This window comes from Castor canadensis, chromosome 16 (genome assembly GCF_047511655.1).
Source record: "Castor canadensis chromosome 16, mCasCan1.hap1v2, whole genome shotgun sequence".
In the NCBI taxonomy this organism is placed as follows: domain Eukaryota; kingdom Metazoa; phylum Chordata; class Mammalia; order Rodentia; family Castoridae; genus Castor; species Castor canadensis.
Genome location: NC_133401.1, coordinates 24752279 through 24772626, shown reverse-complemented (window position 1 = coordinate 24772626; position 20348 = coordinate 24752279). Strand labels below are relative to the sequence as shown.

At 45.0% G+C, this 20348-nt stretch overlaps 1 protein-coding gene across 1 annotated transcript; it reads left to right on the top strand.

Moving 5' to 3' along the window:
- The first annotated feature begins 18483 nt into the window (after positions 1-18483).
- On the top strand, positions 18484-19458 carry LOC109693144 (olfactory receptor 6E1-like). Its single transcript, XM_020174251.2, has one exon. It carries the CDS (start codon positions 18484-18486, stop codon positions 19456-19458), a length of 975 nt encoding a protein of 324 aa, XP_020029840.1.
- The last annotated feature ends 890 nt before the right edge of the window (positions 19459-20348 follow it).

Below are 20348 nucleotides of genomic sequence, written 5' to 3'. Positions count from 1 at the left end.
CCCACGAAAGGCACTTAAGGACTTTATAAGGAATCTAGCTTTTGTTCAAAATGGAGGGGAAGCAATTAGAGGTCTTTAAGCTGGAAATGACATAATCTACTGTCTGTTTTTAAAATAATCTTTCTGGATGGAGGAAAGACAGCAAACAGCTTAAAGACAGGAAATCTAGTGAGGAGCCTGAGCAGGCAGGGGTTCTCTGAACAGATGCAGGTGGTCTTCAATGGGCAGTAGCAGGGGAGAGAAGCCCAGGGATACTCAAGAAGTATTCTTTTTGAGTTTCTTTTTGAGACAGAGTCTCACTACATAATGACCAGTACTTCAGCGTCACCAGCACTGGGATTACATGCATGTGTCTCTATGTCCATACTTCCTGAGTATTTATAGGTAGTTTGTGCCAGGTTGCAGAGATTGCAGATGAAGAAAAGAAGTCCTTGTCCTGATAGGGTTCCTACCTCTTTCTACAAGACAAGACTGTGCCCACATAGATGATTTTGCATAAAGCCATTGTATACAATGAAGAAAAAGAGCAGAGTGGGAGTTGGAGAGTAGGAGAGACCAATTGCAGCTCTGAGTGAGGGGATCAGGGAAGCCCCTTCTGAAGGTGAAACTTGTCTCAAACAAGAGTGCTCCCAGCAGTTGGAAGAGTAGCAAATTATGCCTGGAAGTGGGAGTGACTGTGGCTTCTTCTGAAAGTGGTAACAGTAGAGGAGAGTGAATGATGGTAAGAGGAGGAGGAATGAGATCTAGGACTGGGGGCATGATAAAGCACTTGCTTAAAAGGGTGAAGCCCTGAGTTCAATCCCCAGTATGAGTGAGAGAGACAGAGGGAGAAGCAGACAGAGACAGACAGACAGACAGACACACACACACACACACACACGCACACACACACACAGAGAGAGAGAGAGAGAGAGAGAGAGAGACAGAGAGACAGAGAGAGACAGAGAGAGAGAGAGAGATCTAAGAGCCAGCAAAGTTCAGAAGATTTGCAGAACAGATCCCCAAGGACTGGGTTGTGGATCCTAGCTGCATAGTCCAGTAGCAACCAGAAGAGTTGGGATGAGTTAGTGGACAGCTGTCACTGAGTGTTGTAACTCAGGTTATCACTAGTAAGGTCCCCTAGCTTATAGGTTGTTTTTGAGAAGTATAAATGCTTACACACACACAGTCAAGGACAGACATATTTCTACAGAGTGTTAGTACAGTATTTGGGGATTATTATCAGGAGTGTCCCAATAAAATAAAATTCTTTTTTTTTTTGGTAGGACTGGGGTTTGAACTCAGAGCTTCATGCTCACAAAGCAGGCGCTCTACCACTTAAGCCACACCTCCAGTCCATTTTGCTCTGGTTATTTTGGAGATGGAGTCTTGTGAATTATTCCCCAAGCTGGCCTTGAACCTCTATCCTCCCGATCTCAGCTTCCCAAGTAGTTAGGATCACAGGAAAGAGCCACAGGAGCCACACTACACCCATAAAATTTATATATTGAATTCTAATCCCCAAGGTGTTGTACTAAAAACATGACTCTTCAGCCAAAAAAGAGAAGGAAATTATATTATGTGCAGGAAAATGAATGGACCTGATATCAACCTGATAAGCAAAATAAGCCAGATTGAGAAAGGCAAATATTACATGTTCTCTCTCATATGGAGAACATAGACCTAAAAGAAAGGAAGAAAGAGAGAAAGAAAGAAAGTGAAAGAAAGAAATAGAGAAAGAAAGAGAGAAAAGGATGACATGAATATAAAACATGGGATCTCTTTTGGAGTGGGAACCAGGAAGAGGGAAGAATGAAAGGGAGAGTGGATATAATCCAAGTACTTGATGACAGAATAATGAAACCCATTAAAATCGCTATTAAAAAGGGGGAAAGGAGGTTAAGAAAGAGTAATAGAGGGGGTAAATTTGATCAAAGTATATTATATGCATGTGTGGAAATATATCGCAATGAAACCCTTCTATACAATTAATATATGCTAATAAAAAAGAGGAATTTTTTTAAAAATAAGCTTAAGAAAAAAAAAAAAAAAAGAAGTAGGATCTTTGGGGAAGTGATTAAGCCCTGAGTGTGGAGCCCCATGAATGGAATTAGTATATATATATATTTTTTAATATACTGGTTTATTTTTGGTTTTTGTTTTTTTGTTTTTTTACAGTACTGGAGTTTGAACTCAAGGCCTCACACTTTCTAGGCAGGTGCTCTACCACTTGAGCCACTCCACTATCCCTTTTTTGCATTGGGTATTTTCAAGATAGGATCTCATGAACTATCTGCCCTGGCTGACTCCAAACTGCAGTCCTTGCCAGCCAGGAATTAGTATCTTTATAAGAGGGAGAGAGAGTGCTAGCTAGTCCCTTCCACCATGAGAATGCAGTAAGAAAGCCACATCTAGCCTGGTGCTGGTGATTCATGCCTGTAATCCTAGCTACTCAGGATGCAGAGATCAGGAGGATCAAGGTTTGAAGCCACCCTGGCAAATAGTTCAAGAGACCCTATCTCAAAAAAATCCAGCACAGAAAAAGGCTTGCGGAGTAGCACAGGTGTAGGTCAAAAGAAGAAGAAGAAGAAGGGAGAGGGAGGGGGAAGGGAGGGAGAGGGAGAGGGAGAGGGAGAAAAAGAAGAGAAAACCTTATCTATGAGGAGCAGACCCTTGACCTTGGACTCCCAGCCTCCAGAGCAATGAGAAATAAACTTCTGTTGTTTATAAGCCACACAGTATATATTTTGTTACAGCAGCCCCAAAGGACTAGGACAAGGGGATCACAGATTCCTACACAGATACTGTGAAAGACAAGCCCATCCAGGAATTATGGGCTGAGACTATGAGAGAGGCCCATGCGTTCCAATAAATGCTGACTCCACCTTTTTTTTTTTTTTGCTGATTCTTTTAGTTGTACTAGGATTTGAACTCAGGGCCCTGTGCTTGCTAGGCAAACACTCTACTACTTGAGCAACACCCCCAACCCTTTTTTACTTTCATTTGTTTTTGGTGTTATTGTTGTTTGTTTGCTTTTGGTGGTACTGGGGTTTGAACTCACCTTACAAAGCAGGTGGTCTACTGCTTGAACCACACCTCAAGTCCTACCCTGGTTATTTTGGAGATGGGAGTCTATTTGCCCAGGCTGGCCTTGAACTTTGATCCTCTTTATCTCAGCCTCTTAAGTATCTAGGATTACAAGCATGATTGGGTCTTGCACTTTTGCTGGGGCAAGCCTCAGACAATAATCTTTCTACCTATGTTTCCTGTGTACTTGGAATACAGGTGCATACCAACACACCCAGCTTGTTTGTTGAGACAGCTTTTTCCTGGGGCTGTCTTAGAACCTCAGTCCTCTTGTCTCCACTTCCTGTGAAGTTGGGATTCCTCACCATGCCCAGTGTTGACTCAGTCTTTTGATGATTAACAGATAATTTCAAGACAAAGTAGCCCAGTCACTCATATAGCAACCCTGCAGGGAGAGGAAAGGTATGCTGCATTCCCCTGCATGATGCTGTTTCTAGTATGCCAAGGATGCAAGCATTTCCTTCCTTCCTTCCTTCCTTCCTTCCTTCCTTCCTTCCTTCCTTCCTTCCTTCCTGCCTTCCTTCCTTCCTTCCTTCTTTCCTTCCTTCCTTCCTTCCTGCCTTTCTTTCTTCTTTTCTTCCTGCCTTCCTTCCTTCCTTCCTGCCTTCCTTCCTTCCTGCCTTCCTTTCTTCCTTCCTTCCTTCCTGCCTTCCTTCCTTCCTGCCTTCCTTCCTGCCTTCCTCCCTCCCTCCCTCCCTTCATTTCTTTCTTCCTTTTTTTGAGAAAGGGTCTCACTTTGTAGCCCAGTTTGGCCTTGAACTTGCCATCCTCCTGACTCAGCCTCCACTGCCCTGAAACACACCAGATCCTATCTGATCTCGGAGGCTAAGCAGACTCTGGGCTGGGCTACACTTGGATGGGAGGCCATGCCACTCTTCACTTCAATGCTCTTTCTCTGTGTTGACTTCCAAATAAATAACCATAAGGGTCAGAATAATGTGTCCCTCTGAGAGAGAGCAGATAGGTCCACCAAGGCTCAAAGTTCTCCAGCTATGATGTAACCCACTGGACGCATGGAATCCATCTGTGCCTGGTGTGTTGCTCAGGTGGGACATAGGGACAGGGAAATAAGTGGACAGACATGATCTCGATGCTTGTGCTGTTTGCTATGCTACCAGCAATAGCATCCTTTGTCTCTGACTCAGAAGTCTTGTATTTTATGGCACCATCCATGAAACAGGAATAAGACAATGTTAGTGTACAAGTAAAATCTCACACCCTGACAAATTCACCTGTTTTTGTTTATTTGTTTTGGCAGCACTGGGGTTTGAACTCAGGGCCTGTGGTTGTGAGGCAGGCACTCTGCCACTTGAGCCATATCTCCAGATTGTTTTGCTTTAGTTGTTTTTCAAATAGAATCTCACATTTATGCCTACACAGACCCGGACCTCAGTCTTCCTTATTTATGCCTCCTGTGTAACTGGGATGACAGGCATGCACCCCTACATCCAGCTTGGTTTCCCCTCCAGCCCCCCAGCCCCATCCAGATCATTTATTGAGATGGGGATCTCAATAACTTTTTTCCTATGCTGGTTTTTTTGTTTTGTTTTGTTTTGTTTTTTTGTTTTTTTGCAGTACTGGGGCTTGAACTCAGGGCCTACAACTTGAGCCACTCCACCAGGCCCTTTCTTATGATGGGATTTTTAGAAATAGGGTCTCATGAACTATTTGCTTGTGCTGGCTTTGAACAGCAATCCTGATCTCTGCCTCCTGAGTAGCTGGGAATATAAGTGTGAGTCACTGTACCTGGCCCAAATCTACTCTTTTTTAAGATGAAAGGACAGTTTGCAATTTTATTTTATTTTGCTTATTTTTGTGGTACTGGGGTTTAAACTCAGGGCCTCAGACTTGCTAGGTAGATGCCCTACCACTTGAGCTACTCCACCAGCCCCAAATTCACTATTGAAGAATAGATTGCTTCCTGTCCTAAGGACTTTGACAGGTCCACCTGTGGACAAGAGCTCAGACCATCCCTATACTAGACTTTGAGGAACAAAGCCATGGCTCCTATTTCTGGTTAAGGAGAGCTCTCTTGAAGGATTTGGAAGGATGCCTGAAGCACCACAAAATATTCAAGGTAAGGGGCTGTTCAGAGAGTTACTACATTGCTATGATGGGGGCATTTGGATATGTCTTATAAGAGGAAGAAGGGCTCATTTGAGGATATCCCAGGAGGCCAGCACATCCAGAGAATTTGGGCTAAGGTGGGAGGCAGATGAAGTTATTCAGGAGTTTAGCTTCCCACACTTGAAGAGCTTGCTCAGCCTACAGCTATGGCTAATAGCATGTTAATAAACAGTATTACTTCTATTTACCTCCTCTAAACTTGGAAAGCCAGCAAGATGGGGACTGAAGACATTTCATCTTTGTCCTCAGAATCTATCACAAAGGACATGGCTGGACTGAATGAGGTCTGTGTGGGTGGAGAGTTGGTTGATAGAAGGGATGGAGGAAAATAAGAATGTGAAGGAGCAAATGCTGAAGAAAAAGAGGAAATAAAGATGTGGCAGGAACAGGCATGGTAGTGCGTGCCTGTAATCTCCCTGCACTCAGAGTCTAACGCAGCAGGATCGGGAGTTTGAGGCCAGTCTGTGTGTGATATGTAGTGAGACCCTGTCTCAAAATGAAAATTATAAAGGGAAGGGAGCCAGGAATCAGAGGCTCATGCCTGTAATGCTAGCTATTCAGGAGGCTGAGATTAAGGACCTCAGTTCAGGGCTAGGCCAGGCAAATATTTCTCAAGACCCCCATCTCCAAAATAACCAGAGAAAAATGGACTGGAGGTGTGGTTGAAGTGATAGAGAACCTGCCTTGTAAACTGGAAGCCTTGAGTTCAAGCCCAAGTTCCACAAAAAAAAAAAAAAAAAAAAAGCAGGAAATGGGAGTTTAGATCAGTAGCATTCATGAGGTTCTGGGTTCACCCATGATTGCTTCTGACCACACAGTTTTCATGTCACATCTATTATCAAGTCTTTTTTTTTTTTTGTCCAATTTTGGAGACAAGGTCTCAGTATATAGCCCAGGCTGGCCTTCAACTCACAACTCTCCTATTTTAGCTTCCCAAGTGCTGGGATTACAGGCATGCACCACAATACCTGGCTTCTATTATCAGCTCTTTGAAAACAATTCTGTAAAATAGTAGTTTTGGAAATGCTGACACTTCTTAAGTCCTTGTTCATCTTTACAAACTCCAAAGAAATAGTTTTAAGCCTACTTAGTTGAGGAAAAGGAATATATCGGTCAAGGTTGAATCAGAGAGATGGGTGTGATTTCACACTCTAATAATCCCAGCACACAGGAGGCAGAAGCAGGAGGACCACAAGTTCAAGGCCAGCCTGTGCTGCATGGTGAGACCACATCTCGAACACAATGTGTGTGTGTCAATCAGAAATGTAGTACCACTGTGCCTGGTAGAGACTCTGAGATTCTTTTTGTTGTTGTAGGACTGGAGTTTGAACTCAGGACTTGGAGCTTGCAAAGCAGGTGTCCTTGCACCAACCACACTTCCAGTCCAAGTTTGCTTTAATTATTTTTGGAGATGGAATCTTGAGAACTATTTGCCAGGGCTGGCCTTGAACGTCAATCCTCTGATCTCAGCCTCCCAAGTAGCTAGGATTTCAGGCATGAGCCACCGTGCCTGGCTAGACTGAGATTTCTTTTCAGAATTAGAGCACATGCAATTATGGAAGCCACTGCACAAGGCTGCTGTGTGGCCTTGGACAGGAAGTCAGCAAGATTAACTGTGAAGAAGGGAAGGAAGATGACCTGATAAGAGGAGACCAAAGATAAACATGGAAACTCAACTGTTTCTACCCTTCTTTTTTTAAGGTTGTTTATTACACAACACACACCTCATAGAGCTGTTAGATGACTAAAGGATTTAATGCACATTAGACCATTTCCAACCCCTCGGTATTGCGTCTTGAATGTCAGCCATTGTGGTTATTCAGGCCCGATGGCTATGGAACCAGCCAGTCAACCATCATGAACATACAGTCCCTTCAGGGCTCATTAATACTATGGAAATAAGAAAGAAGAATAATAAGCCCTATCTTTGATCAAGATTATTGTGGAGACCTGAGCCACAAGTTTCAACATGAACTTAATGAGAAAAACCTCAGGGCAAACATTCTTAAGGATACAATCACTTTGGGAAAAGAAAAATGTACAGATTCATGAATGTCAGTGTAAATGCAGGACAAAGGCAAAGAAAACCCCACCTAGGTATATCATAGTCAAGCTGCAATGGTCAAAAAGAAAAAGAAAAGCGTAAAAGCTAAGAGCAAGATGCTACAGTGTCTACTGGGAGCAGTAGTTTGTGTGAACTCTGATTTATCTTGCAGGCCATATAGACAGTCAGCATGCTAGGCAAGAGCTCTACCACTGAGCTACTTCTCCAGCCCCAAGCAACATCTTTAAAGTGCTGAAAGGTAGGGCAGGAGGCTGGAGGTGTGACTCAGGTGGTATTGTTCTTTCCTAGCAAGCACAAGGCCCTGAGTTCAAATTCAGTATAGCTCCCAAAAAAGACCATAAGTGATGAGAGCCGGTGTGGTGGTACACACCTGCAATACCAGTACTCAGGAGACTGAGGCAGGAGAATCAACAGTTTGAGTTCAAGGCCAGCCTGGGCTACAAAGTCAGCACCTGCTTGAAAACAAAACAAACAGTTAATGGTGAAACTCATTTCAAATATATAAAATGAAAAAAAAATGATGTCACAGCTCTGCATTACAAGAAATGCTAAAGGACAGTGGCTTAAGCCTGTAATACTATCTACTTGGGAGGCTGAGATCAGGAGGATTGAGGTTTGAGGCCAGCCTGGACAAATAGTTCATGAGACCCCATTTTCAAAATAACCAGAGCAAAAAGGATGGAGGAGTGGCTCAAGTGGTAGAGCGCCTGCCTAGCAAGCGTGAGGCACTGAGTTCAAAGCTCAGTACCTCTTCCCCCCCCAAAAAATCTAATACTGCAAAAAGGAAATGATAAAGAGAGGTCTTCAGGAAGAGAGAAAAATGATCTGAGGTGGTAACCCCAATCATTGGGAATGAGTGAAGAACACTGGAAATGATCTATTTAATTTCTTTCTTTTTTCTTTTCTTTTCTCCTTTCTGTCTTTCTTTCTCTCTCCCTTCCTTCCTTCCTTCCTTCCTTCCTTCCTTCCTTTCTCTCTTTCTTTCTCTCTTTCTTCTTCCCTCCCTCCCTCCCTTCCTTCTTTCCTCATTTCTTTCCTTTCTTTCCTCCTTCTCTTTCCCTCTTTCTCATTTTTTGAGACAGGGTCTCACTACGCAGCTCAGGCCTGCCTCAAACTCTCTATCTTCCTCCTCAGCCTCCCAAGTGCCAGGATTGCAGGTGTGCACCACCACCCTCAGGTCCTTATTGCTTTCTTGAAAATATTACTCCACATACGGAATACTATCTAGTTACTTAAGAAAAATTAGCAGTTAGTATGGAACAACAGTATTTTCCATATTACATACTAAAATACTATTTCCTTTATACTCTTTTCTTTTCTTTCTTTTTTTTTTTTTCAGCTAGTCTAGGGTCTTCCACAGGCCTTCACTTTACCACAGAGCTACACCCTGTCCTTTTTTTATACTTTCTTTAAAATACAGATATTTGTTTAAATAAAAAAAAATGATTTCAAGAAGTTGTTGACACAGTGAACACCCAGTTAATCTTTGTGTACATAGCAGAGAAAAAAGTTAGTAAATATTTTCATATCAAATGTCCTGAAATTAGGGTCGGTTATTTAGCTCATAAAATGTCATCATAGAAGAAATACTTTCATGACATCTAGAAACTTGTTTTAACAGTTCCAAGGCTTATAAAGTTGAACCCTTGAAACTACACTGACTCCATGACAGAACTGAGAACTGCTTTCTTAACAAGGAAGAGAAAATCCTTGTGAGAATGTTGAGGCATAGCACAGGAAGCTAAATTGAAAATGAAGCTGCCAGCATTGTGATACATGCCTTAATCCCAGTACTCAGGAGGCTGAGGCAGAACATTGGTGACTTTGAGAACAGCCTGGGCTACACAGTAAGACTTTGTTCACTAAACAAAAACAAAGGGGGAGGAGTGTGGAGGGTGTTCTTTTTTTGTTTTCTTTTTCTTCTTCTTCTTTTGTTTTTTTTGGTAAGGGGTTTGAACTCAGAGCCTCACTTGCTAGGCAGGTGCAACTTGAGCTACTCCACCAGCTCTTTTTGTGGTGGTTTTTCCCCGTGCCCCACCCTCCCCCATGGAGTCTCTAGAACTATTTTCCAGGGCTGATTTCAACCCATGATTCTCCTGATCTCTGCCTCCTTTGTAGCTAAGATTACAGGTGTGAGCCACCAGCACCTGGCCTGCTTCCTTCCTTCCCTTCCCTTCCCTTCCCTTGCCTTCCCTTCCCCTCCCTCCCTTCCTTCCTTCCTTCCTTTCTTTTTTTCTTTCTTTCTTTTTTTCTTGATAGGGTCTTGCTATGTAGTCCAGGCAAGCCTTCAACTCACCATCCACCTGCCTCAGCCTCACAAGTGGAGGAATTTCAAGTATACACCACCACATCCAGCTAAACAAAAATCAAAAGGTTAACAAAGGATTTGGAACAAATATAAATTCATTTTTCCTTGCAAAGTTATTCTCTGCATAACATAAGTAAAGTGACTCAGATTAAGTTTAGAACAGAGGTTCTCAAATGGGGCCATTTTGCCTCCTTTTTTTTTTCTCAGTACTGGGGTTTGAACTCGGGACTTTGTATTCACTACACTAGGCAGGCACTCTACTTCTCGAGCCACACCTCCAGCCCCACTGTATTTTAAAATATGGGTTTTCTTGTTACTCCATTCTTGTGATGCCAATAGTTCAGGAACTAATTGCTATTGAAAAGATAGTTGAAGGGGCAGTTGACATGGCTCAAGCCACAGAGCTCCTGCTTAGCAAAAGCAAGGCCCTAAATTCAAACCCCAGTATGGCCAAAAAACAAAGAGATGATAGTTGGTGAGTCAAGTTCCCAAGAGGGTCCTGCCAAGCAGGACCAGGGCCACACAGGCAGCACCAGGGTTCATCAGCACACAGAGGGAGCCAAGGGGAGCTGTGGGTGGGCAAGAGACTTTTTGTGGTTTGGGAAGGAACAGGAAGACAAGGCAATCAGATTTAGCATATGTTAATTTGAATAACTTCAGCAGACTCTGGGGCATAAGGTGGTCTGGTGTCTGCCACAGGTGATGAGGACAGTAGACAGTGACCTGGGGCATGAGAACTCAGTGGAAGTGTCAGGGGTTAGGGTGTGGGCTCTGGATTGTGTAGTCTGTGTAGGAAAGGCTCCCTCTGAGGCATTGGGATTGTTTTTATTTTTCTTTTTGGCAGTATGGGATTTGAACTCAGGGCTTCTTGCTTGCTAGGCAGGTACTCTACCATGTAAGTCATGCCTCTGCCATCCCAAGGAATTCAGTAGCCCTGGGATGTGCAAGGTACAGATATGAAGTACTAAATATACCGAACAGGAATTGGGTGCCAGTGGCTCATGCTTGTAACCTTAGCTACTTAAGAGGCTGAGATCAGGAGGATCACAGTTGGAGGCCAGCAAGGGCAAAAAGTTCATGAGACCCCATCTCAGCCAATAACTGGGTACAATGATATGAGCCTCCAGCTACACAGGAAGCTCAGATTGGGAGGACCTTGGTTCCAGACCAGCGTGTACAAAAAAGTTCACAAGACCCCATCTCCATAGAAAAAAGCTGGGTGTGGTGGTGCCTGTGATCCCAACTAGGCAGAGAAGCACAAATAAGAGGATGGTTAGCCTGGGCAAAAATACAAGACACTATTTCTAAAACAACCAGAGCGAAAAGGGCTGGGGTGCTGCTCGAGTGATAAAGTGCCTGCCTTTCAAGCACTAGACCCTGGGTTTAATGCAAAAAGAAGAAGTCATGATGAATACACTCCTGCCAGGGGACAGAGGGGACTAGTACTATGAACTATGAACATCCAGAGAGCAGAGAGTTCTCGGACGCTGCTCAACATCCAAGAGGCACTGAACAGCTTCCCACAGCAAAGACCCACCCTGTCCCAAGTGTCTCCTTTGCCAAAAACAAAATGCAAATCGTATTTTTCCTCCAGTTGGTTTCTTAAATAGTTTCCTAACTCAGTAGACTTCCCTTGAGTTTTCCCGTGCTAGAACTCAGTGGTGTGTCATACATGTTGGACGGACCTGGGGCCTGTTTTAGAAACAGCTAATCATCCAATGTGATGTAATTTCTAACTGGAGGCTGCCCCTCCCTTCCTCCTGGCCCTCTTTCAGTTGACTCTTGCCCTGCCTACAAATACCTGTTTTATCCAGTGACACTGGAAATATCTCTGATATCTGGATCAGGAAGAATTACCTAGAACCATGGCCTCCTCAGATGTTTGCCAAATTAAGGGTGTTATAGAATCACTGCTAAGGATCTTTTCTTGTTCCTTTGTAGTTTTTGTTTTTGCTTTGTGAGATAGGGTTTCACTATGTAGCCCAGGCTGGCTTTGAACTCATGATCCTCCTGCTAGAATTATAGACGTGCATAATCACGCCTGGTGCTAAGGATCTTAATAACACTTGAGACCTTATTATTTTCCAACCTGCAGACTGACTTTGTGAATTGGTTGGTAATTACTGGCTTGTATCAATTAGGAGATTGTTCCTCCTTCAGACAAGGGCCTCCTTTTAATTTGCTTTTCTCAGTGTTTTATTAAGTTCTCTAAACTTGCTATTTTGTCATTTGAGCCAGTGCTCATTGATGTTATTTCTGTTTATTTCCTAATTGCACTCAGTGGTAAGCCATTGAACAGTTTATGAGCAGTGCTCTATGAGGGTCACTTCCTCTTGTAAGACTGGCTTTCTGTCTGCCCGCCCTGTGTCTCAGCGCCCTCTACTGGTGCTCAAGATCCTCTGCAGTCACAGGCCAGCCTTTCATAGCCTGTCCATAAGGTTCAGTAAGAGCCACTTCTGCCTGGTGCGGTGGCTCACGTCTACAATCCTAGCTACTCAGGAGGCAGAGACTAGGAGGACCAAGGTTTGAAGCCATCCCCCGGCAAATAATTCATGAGACCCTATCTTGAAAAAAAACATCACAAAAAAGGGCTGGAGGAGTGGCTTAAGCAGTAAGAGCACTTGCCTAGCATGTGTAAGGCCCTGAGTTCAAACCCCAGTGCTACAAAAAAAAGTAGGGGGGCACTCTTCATCAGTCCATAAGAAAATAATTCCTAAGACCTTGACTTCAAACCTCAGTTGAAAAGAAAAGAAAAGAAGCTCATGCCTGTAATCCTAACTACTTGGGAGGCTGCGATTAGGAGGGCCAAGGTTGGAGGCCAACCACGACAAATAGTTGGAGAGACTCTATCTTGAAAATATCCAACACCAAAAAGAGTTGGGGGCATGGCTCAAGTGGTAGAGCACCTGCCTAGCAAGCATGAAGCCCTGAGTTCAAACCTCAGTCCCACCAAAAACAAACAAATACCACAAAAAAAAAAAAAAAAAAAAAAAAACAGGGAAAGAAAAGGAGGGTGGATCATTGGGGCACCACTCACCTGTAATTCCAGCACTGGAGACTGAGTCGGGAGGATCATGACCTCAAGGTCGTCCTGGGCTATATAATAAAACCCTGTCTCGAAAAATAAATAAACAGAGGTTGAGGATGTGACTCAAGCGGTAGAGCACTTGAGCATGCTCAAGACCCTGGGTTCAATCCCCAGTACTGAAAAAAAAAGGTTATTCCTTCCATCTAATTCCATCCCCATGCCTGTTAACCATTCTCTCTCCATCCCTCCCCCTACCTAACTGAATTTGATTGCAGTCATCAATGCTTTCCGACAGAATATAATCCAAGCTACATATGTAATTTAATTTTTCTTGTAGTCACATTACAAAAGTAGGAACAAACAGATGAAAATAATTTTACTAATTTTTTTTAAGTTTTGGCAAGGATTTATTTTAGTATAACAGGATTAAAGTATAGACAAGGGGGCGAGAAAAAGAGAGAGAAATATTTCCTGTTCCCCACGCAGGAAATGGAAGAAAAGAGTCTTACTAATTTATTTTATCAAGTGTTAAACAGAACCACTTGGTGGAAGTATGCTGGGCCTATAGCAAATTTCACCTCATACATCCCAAACATTATCATTTCAATATGTGAGTGATATAAAAATATACCAGTGAGGCATTTGACTTTTTTTCATACCAAATTCTTGAAATTGGGGATGTATTTTACATCATGGAATTGTGTGTGTGTGTGTGTGTGTGTGTGTGTGTGTGTGTGTGTGTGACTAGGATTTGAACTCAGGGATTTGCACTTACAAAGCAGGAGCTCTACCACTTGAGCCACACTTTCAGTCCATTTTGCTCTGGTTATTTTGGAGGTTTGATCCCAAGAACTACTTGCTCAAGCTGGCCTTGAACCACAATCCTCCTGAGTCAGCCTCCCAAGTAGCTAGGATTATAGGCATGAGCCACCTTCACACAGCATTTAAGCCTTGTATGACTGGTAGCTATAGCACAGAACAGGGCAGGTCAGTTTGACCCTAGTATTGGGATGGGGAAAATAGTAGCCTTAGAACCCAGAAGTACTCACACCTGGTTTAGAACTCATATCTGCTTCATGCTAGTGCTCTGCTCAAGTAGAATTTGCTTTGCATTTTTCAAGTAGAGTGACTCTATTTAAGAGACACCTGGTCTTCCCCTCCCCAGCCCTACACACATCAGCAGGTGCACTTGTTCATCCATCTTGGCTTTCCCTCCTGCCTTGCACTGTGCTCTTCTCACTTCCTAAGCTTTAGTCCCACTTTTTTCCTGCATCTATTTGGTGCATCTATTCCATACCCTTACACCATCTTTCCCATTCCCCTCACTGGACCTTTCCTTCAGTTAAGGCAGCTTTTATACCCAGTTGTTCAGTCTCCCTCTGTCCTAGCTTTTCTCTTCCCCTGACAAGCTCCCTCTCTCCTTAGCTGCAGTCCTTCTTTCCTAGCCAGATAGTCTGTCTCCCTCCCCATTCTTTCCCCTTCCTCCCTCCCCCCGCTTCTTTCCTTTGTCCCTGTCCCATTTCTCTCCTGTCCAACATGCTACCTCTCCTTTTACATGTTTACTCTTCCCTGTACTCCACACTCCCCTCCCTCACTGACTGCCCTTTTTTTTTTGCGGTACTGGGGCTTGAACTCAGGGCTTACACTTTGAGCCACTCCACCAGCCGTTTTTTTGTGGAGGGTTTTTTTTGAGATAGGGTCTCTCAAACTATTTGCCCAGGCTGGTTTTGAACCTTGATCCTTCTGCTCTCTGCTGCTGAGTAGCTAGGATAACAGGTGTGAGCCACTGGTGCCTGGCTAAAAGGAACATGTGATTTGGAAAAAGGATATAACACCCTTCCTTCTTTTTTTGGCAGTACTTAGTCTTGAACTCAGGGCCTTGTGCTTGCTAGGCAGGAGCTCTACCATCCGAGCCATACCTCATACCCACAGGCCTTACTACCCCATTTGCCCCTTTCCTTGTCCACCCTCCTCCCCAAACTCTCTGTCTTCTTTATGTAAACATGCCCACACTCTTGTCCAACTCCCCATCTCCATCCCCAGTCTTTGTAGTTCAGGGGGCATCTCCACTCTCAATTGCTCCCCCCACCCCCATTGTGACCTTGCCCTAACTCTAGCTCTTTTCCGAATGGAGTTTTTCATATCCTATTCTTGGGAAAAAGCAAATGAAGGAAGAAGAAAGGAAATTCTCCCAAAATGCTGAGCCCCAAACAAGTTCCCATGAGCAAAGTTTGAGGGAAGTTGAGTTAATCAGTCTCTTGAGGATGATTAAAAGTTTTCAAAGTTTTTGGGGTCCCTAAGGCCTGATAGTCTCCCACTTAGAATCTTCCAAAGTCAGGAGGTGCTACGGGAGTTGAGAGAGGAAAAGATTTCCCCTTTCACACTGAGGTATAACCTCGTCTCTTGGTAGCAATGGCCTCTAGAGACCAAAACAGCTGCATTCTCACCAAAGACCTCAAAGACTGGAAGCAGTTTTTCTCTCTCTTTTGCTCATAGACTCTCCATCTTTATCTCTTTTCACCTTGTTTTTCTTGCTTTATCTTTCTTTCTTTGTTCTGTGTCTTTCCTTTGCTCTGATTCTGTGATCTTCTCCTTGGTTTGTGTGTCTCTTAGCTGCCTCTCTTCCCTCCTCCCCTCAACCTTTTTTTCCTGCCAGTCTCTTTTGGTGTCTACCTGACTGTGTGCCTGTCTCTTTCCCTTTCTGGCTCCTCTCCTCATCTCTGTCACTTGGGCTGGTTTGGTTGATGGCATTCTCCTTTTGTTTGTTTTCTGCCTTTCTGGAAAAACTCCAGAATCCAAACTTTAATCCTTCATGATAAAGAAGATAGAATAAATTCCAGGTAAAATCATTCTGACCACCTGATCTGTGAGTGCCATTGGGGAGAAATGGGGGACTGCTCCTCAGAGCAGGAGGAAATCACCCAAGAGGTAGAAGAAAGAATTGCACTGAGGGAGACCTCCCTGAGTTTATGCCCAATTAGAATGGGGCTAGGTGGAGGAAGAGGGATGAATGGAGACCTCCCTTGGATGGGCTGAGGTGGGGAGGCAGCCTGGCTACCTGGTTTCCTGCAGGCACAGGGTCACAGCAAACCACTAGGTCCAGATTTGGATGGCAATTTTATTTTATTTTATTTATTTGTTTGTTTATTTTTGGTGGGACTGAGGGTTTTTTGTTTGTTTGTTTGTTTTTGGAGTACTGGGGTTTGAACTCAGGGTCTACAATTAGAGCCACTCCACCAGCCCATTTTTGTGATTTTTTGAGATAGGGTCTCTTGAACTACCTGCCCGGGCTGGCTTCGAACCAAGATCTTCCTGATCTCTGCCTCCTGAGTAGCTGATAGTATAGTCATGAGCCACCAGTGCTTGCTGAGACTGGGGTTTGAACCCAGGGCTTCTCACTTGCAAAGTAGGTACTCTATCACTTGAGCCACTCCTCCAGTCCATTTTGTACTGATTATTTTGGAGATGAGGTCTAGAAAACAATTCACCCAGGCAGGTCTTGAGCTGTGATCCTCCCTATTTCAGCCTCCCACGTAACTAGGGTTACAGGCATGAGCCACGGATGCCCAGCCACTTTAGTTATTTTTTAGGTAGGATTCCATGGTTTTTTCCCACCAGCCAGCCTGGACCTGGATCCTCCTACTTATGCCTCCTGCACAGCTGGCTGGTAAGTCTTTACCTGGATGGCAGCCATGGGAGTGAGCTATGCCAACAGAGAGAGGGAACACAATCATTTTAATGACTCTTACACTTGCATCACAGGCTGTAACTTATTAAATATCTCCTATCAATGGTCTTGTTCAGATGCTAAGGGGGTGAAAGAAACAAAACTAAATCTGAAGCAGCCACGTGTTTGATGAATGGCACAACCACTGTTGAAATCCAAATTTGTGTGCCCTCTCAGTTGTGGAGTGAGGAGGACCCCCTGCATGAATATGCTGTACACAGGGCTCCTGCCCTCTGTTTCTCCTTGAAGGGAGTGGAGTGAGTCATGTTGAGGGTTCTGGGGAATCCATGGTGTCTAATTCTAGGACAGTCATCCTCAGTCATTCCTGAATGTGGCACCTGGCATTTCCTCTCTCATCCATTAATTAATCCAACCAATGATTCATACCATCATTTATTCATATGTATATATGTAGATACATATTTGGTGGTGCTAGGGATGGAACTCATGGTTTCATGCTTTCATACTGCTAGGCAGGTGCTCTACCACTTGAGCCACTCTACCAACCCTGATTTGTGTTGGGTATTGTGTGTGTGTGTGTGTGTGTGTGTGTGTGTGTGTGTGTGTGTGTGTTGAGTATTTTCCAGATAGGGTCTCTAGAACTCTTTGCCCCAGCTGGCTTCAAGCTTCGATCCTCCTGATCTCTGCCTCCTGAGAAGCTATGATTACAGGAGTGAGCCACAGGTGCCCAGCTGTATTTATTTTACTTTTATTTTTTGCAGTTCTGGGAAATTGAACCCAGGGTCTTTTGAGTGTTAGGCAAGTGCTTTACTATTGAACTACATCCTAGTCCTTTATTATTATTAATTATTAGGGACTTTTTTCTTCTCCCTTAGGATGCCCAGAGCACCAGTGTTCAGTCCTGTGAGGAGAAGGTAGAGCTCCTGTCCTCTGCTTGCCTCTGCTATTCAGATGAAGCAGGGAGAGGGGCTCCCATCCCCACCAGGATCCTAGCTCTCTGGTCCAGGTTGGTGCCAAACCCATCTCCTGTCCCCTAGGCTCTTTCAACTGTGTCTAAGCAGGTGGCACTTGAGTTGACTCTTCCAGATGGAAAAGGGTGGACACTTGGTTTCACTACAGGTAACTAAGAGGGTGAAGAGGGACAGAGGGTTTGGAGGCAGGGAGCTGGAGGTAGAGATCAGCTGGGGTTCATGAAGAAGGGCCTTGAATGCCATGCTGAGGAGTTGGGACTTACTTCTGAGGACAGTGAGGAGTCATGGAAGAGACCTGAGCAGGAGAGTGACAGGTCAACTCTGAGCAGAAGAGAGAACTGTCACTCAGAGAATGAGGAAGATGTGGAGGATGCACATCCACCAGGAGACCAGTGGAGAAATGACCTAGAATTCAGCTGTCCAATATGGTAGTATGTGTGGATATTGAAATTTGAAATGAGGTGGTAAGTGTAAAACACATACCAGATCTTTTTTCTTTTTTGGCATACTGGTTGAACTCAGTGCCTCACACTAACTAGGCAGGTGCTCTAACACTTGAGCCACTCCACCAGCCCTTTTTTGTGCTGGAGATTTTAAAGATAGGGACTTGAGAACTATTTGCTTGGGCTGGCCTCAAATGGTGATTCTCCAGATCTCTGTCTACCAAGTAGCTAGGGTTTCAGGTATGAGCCACCTGTGCTCAGCTCCACCAGATTTTTTTAAAAAAAAAATGTAAATGCAGTGGGTGCCAGTGGCTCACACCTGTAATTCTAGCTACTTGAGAAACTGAGATCAGGAAATCAATGTTCAAGGCCAGCCCTGCCATTTCGAGAGACTCGCCCCCATCTCCAAAATAACCAGAGCAAAATGGACTGGAGGTGTGGTTTAAGTGATAGAGTGCCTGGATGCTTTGCAAGGGCGAAGTCCTGAGTTCAAAGCCCAGTTCCACCAAAAAAAAAAAAAAAAAAGTTTTCATGTTGGGGGAGCAGAAAAAGAAACTCTTCCGATTAAAGGAAATAATACTTTTTTCCCAATCATTGTCTACAGATAAGAGCAAACATTCAGGCGGTGTTCGTGATGTGCCAAGCGCCATTTTAAATGTCATTTATTTAATCTCCACAACCTTATGGGACAGGCACTGTGACTGTCCCCACATTATCTCTGAGGCCCAGAGGGCAGGAGCCACAGACCAGGGCCAGAGCAGGGAGCGAGCTACCGTGGCCCCTGAGGATGGGGGGCCACGGGCGGAGCCCTGCCGCTAACTGCACGTTTGTGCAGGACTTCGTGCTGCTGGGGATCACCGACGTGCGCGGGCTCCAGCTCCTTCTCTTCATGGTGCTCCTTGTCACTTACTTGCTGACCCTTCTGGGGAACCTACTTATCGTCATCCTGACCTTGGCTGACCGCCGCCTGCACACGCCCATGTACTATTTCCTGCGCCACTTCTCGCTGCTGGAGATGGGGTTTACGTCAACAGTCACCCCTCAGATGCTGGTCCACCTCCTCACCGCGGACAAGGCCATCTCCCGCGCCCGGTGCTTCACGCAAACGGGGCTCTACTTCATCCTGGGCACGGTGGAGACCCTGCTGCTGGCGGTGATGTCCGCTGACCGCTACCTGGCCATTTGCAGGCCCCTGCGCTACGCTGCCATCATGACGCCTCGCGCGCGCGAGACCCTGGTTTTGGGGTGCTGGGGCGTCAGCCTCCTGGGGCTCACCGGGTTGTGTGTCTGGATGTTTTCGCTCCCCTTCTGCGGTCCCCATGTCCTCAATCACTTCTTCTGCGACAGCACCCCTTTGCTAGAGCTAGTGTGCGCTGACACCAGGCTCCTGCAGCTGGTATCCTTCCTGATGGCCATGTGCACTCTGGTCAGCGCAGTGTTGGTCACCGCCCTGTCCTACGGCTGCATCGTGCACACGGTCCTACACCTTCCCGAGGCTGGGGGCCGCTGCAAGGCCTTCTCCACCTGCTCCTCGCACATCTTGGTGGTCTCGCTCAGCTACGGGAGCTGCATCATCATGTACCTAAACCCCACGCAGACAGGACGCCTGGACCTCAACAAAGGGATCGCTTTCTTCAACACCATGGTGTCGCCCCTGCTGAATCCCTTCATCTACTGCCTCCGGAATGAGCTGGTGCAGAAAGCCAGCAGGGACTTGCTGATGAAGGGAAGAGGGCTGTCTGAGAAGGTATTCAGGGTGTGAGCCTTTCAAGACATTACTGGATATTGGCCTCCTTTTGTTTTGATTCCTTTTATTTTTCAGTGAAATCGTTTTTTACTTGAGTAGGGGGCAAAGCTAATTTAAAAGCAGATGCCACTCAGGTGTGGTGGTTCATGCCTGTAATACCCGCACTTCAGGTGACTAAGGGACCAAAAGTCCCAGGCTGAATTATTGTTCTATCAGAAAGGGTTAAGAGAGAAAGAAGGAGAGGGGGCAGAGAGAGAGAGAGAAAAGTAAACAGAAAGAGAGTTAAGAGAGAAAGGAGAGAGAGGTACAGAGAGAAGACAGAGGTAGAGAAAGGGAGGTAGAGTCTATCTCTCTCTCGCTCTCCTTTCTCTCTTAACTCTCTCTCTACTTCTCTTTCTGTTTACCTTGCTCTCTCTCCCTCCCTACCTCTCCCTTCTTCCTCTCTCTGTCTCTACCTCTCTTAACTTTCTCTTTCTTTGTATCTCTCTCTCCATTTGTCTGTCTCTACCTGTCTCTTAACTCTCTCTACCTCTCTCTCTACTTACTTCTTTCTTAACTCACTCTGCATTTCTGTCTACTTTTCTAACTCTCTCTCTCTCTCTTTCTATTCCTCTCTCTCTCTCCCTCCCTCCGACCCCTCCCCCACACTTGCCTGGCTGTCAATTTTATAGGAAAATCCTTAACTGCATGGAAATCCTATCACCAGGAGATTCCATCTGTCAATCTCCCTTCCTCCTTCCCTCCCTCCCTCCTTCCCTTCCTTCCTTCCTCCCTTCTTTTCAGCTTTGCTGTGAACCTGAAAGTGTTCTAAAAACATAAGTCTGTTTGAATAAAGGAGCTCCCCTCTCACTCTTGGCTGTGCCTGCCAGGTGACACCTACAGGAGCCTCCTCCCCATTTCCTTTG

Excerpts from the sequence above, each read along its gene's own strand:
- LOC109693144 (XM_020174251.2), top strand. The coding sequence starts at position 18,484 with ATGGGGGGCCACGGGCGGAGCCCTGCCGCTAACTGCACGTTTGTGCAG.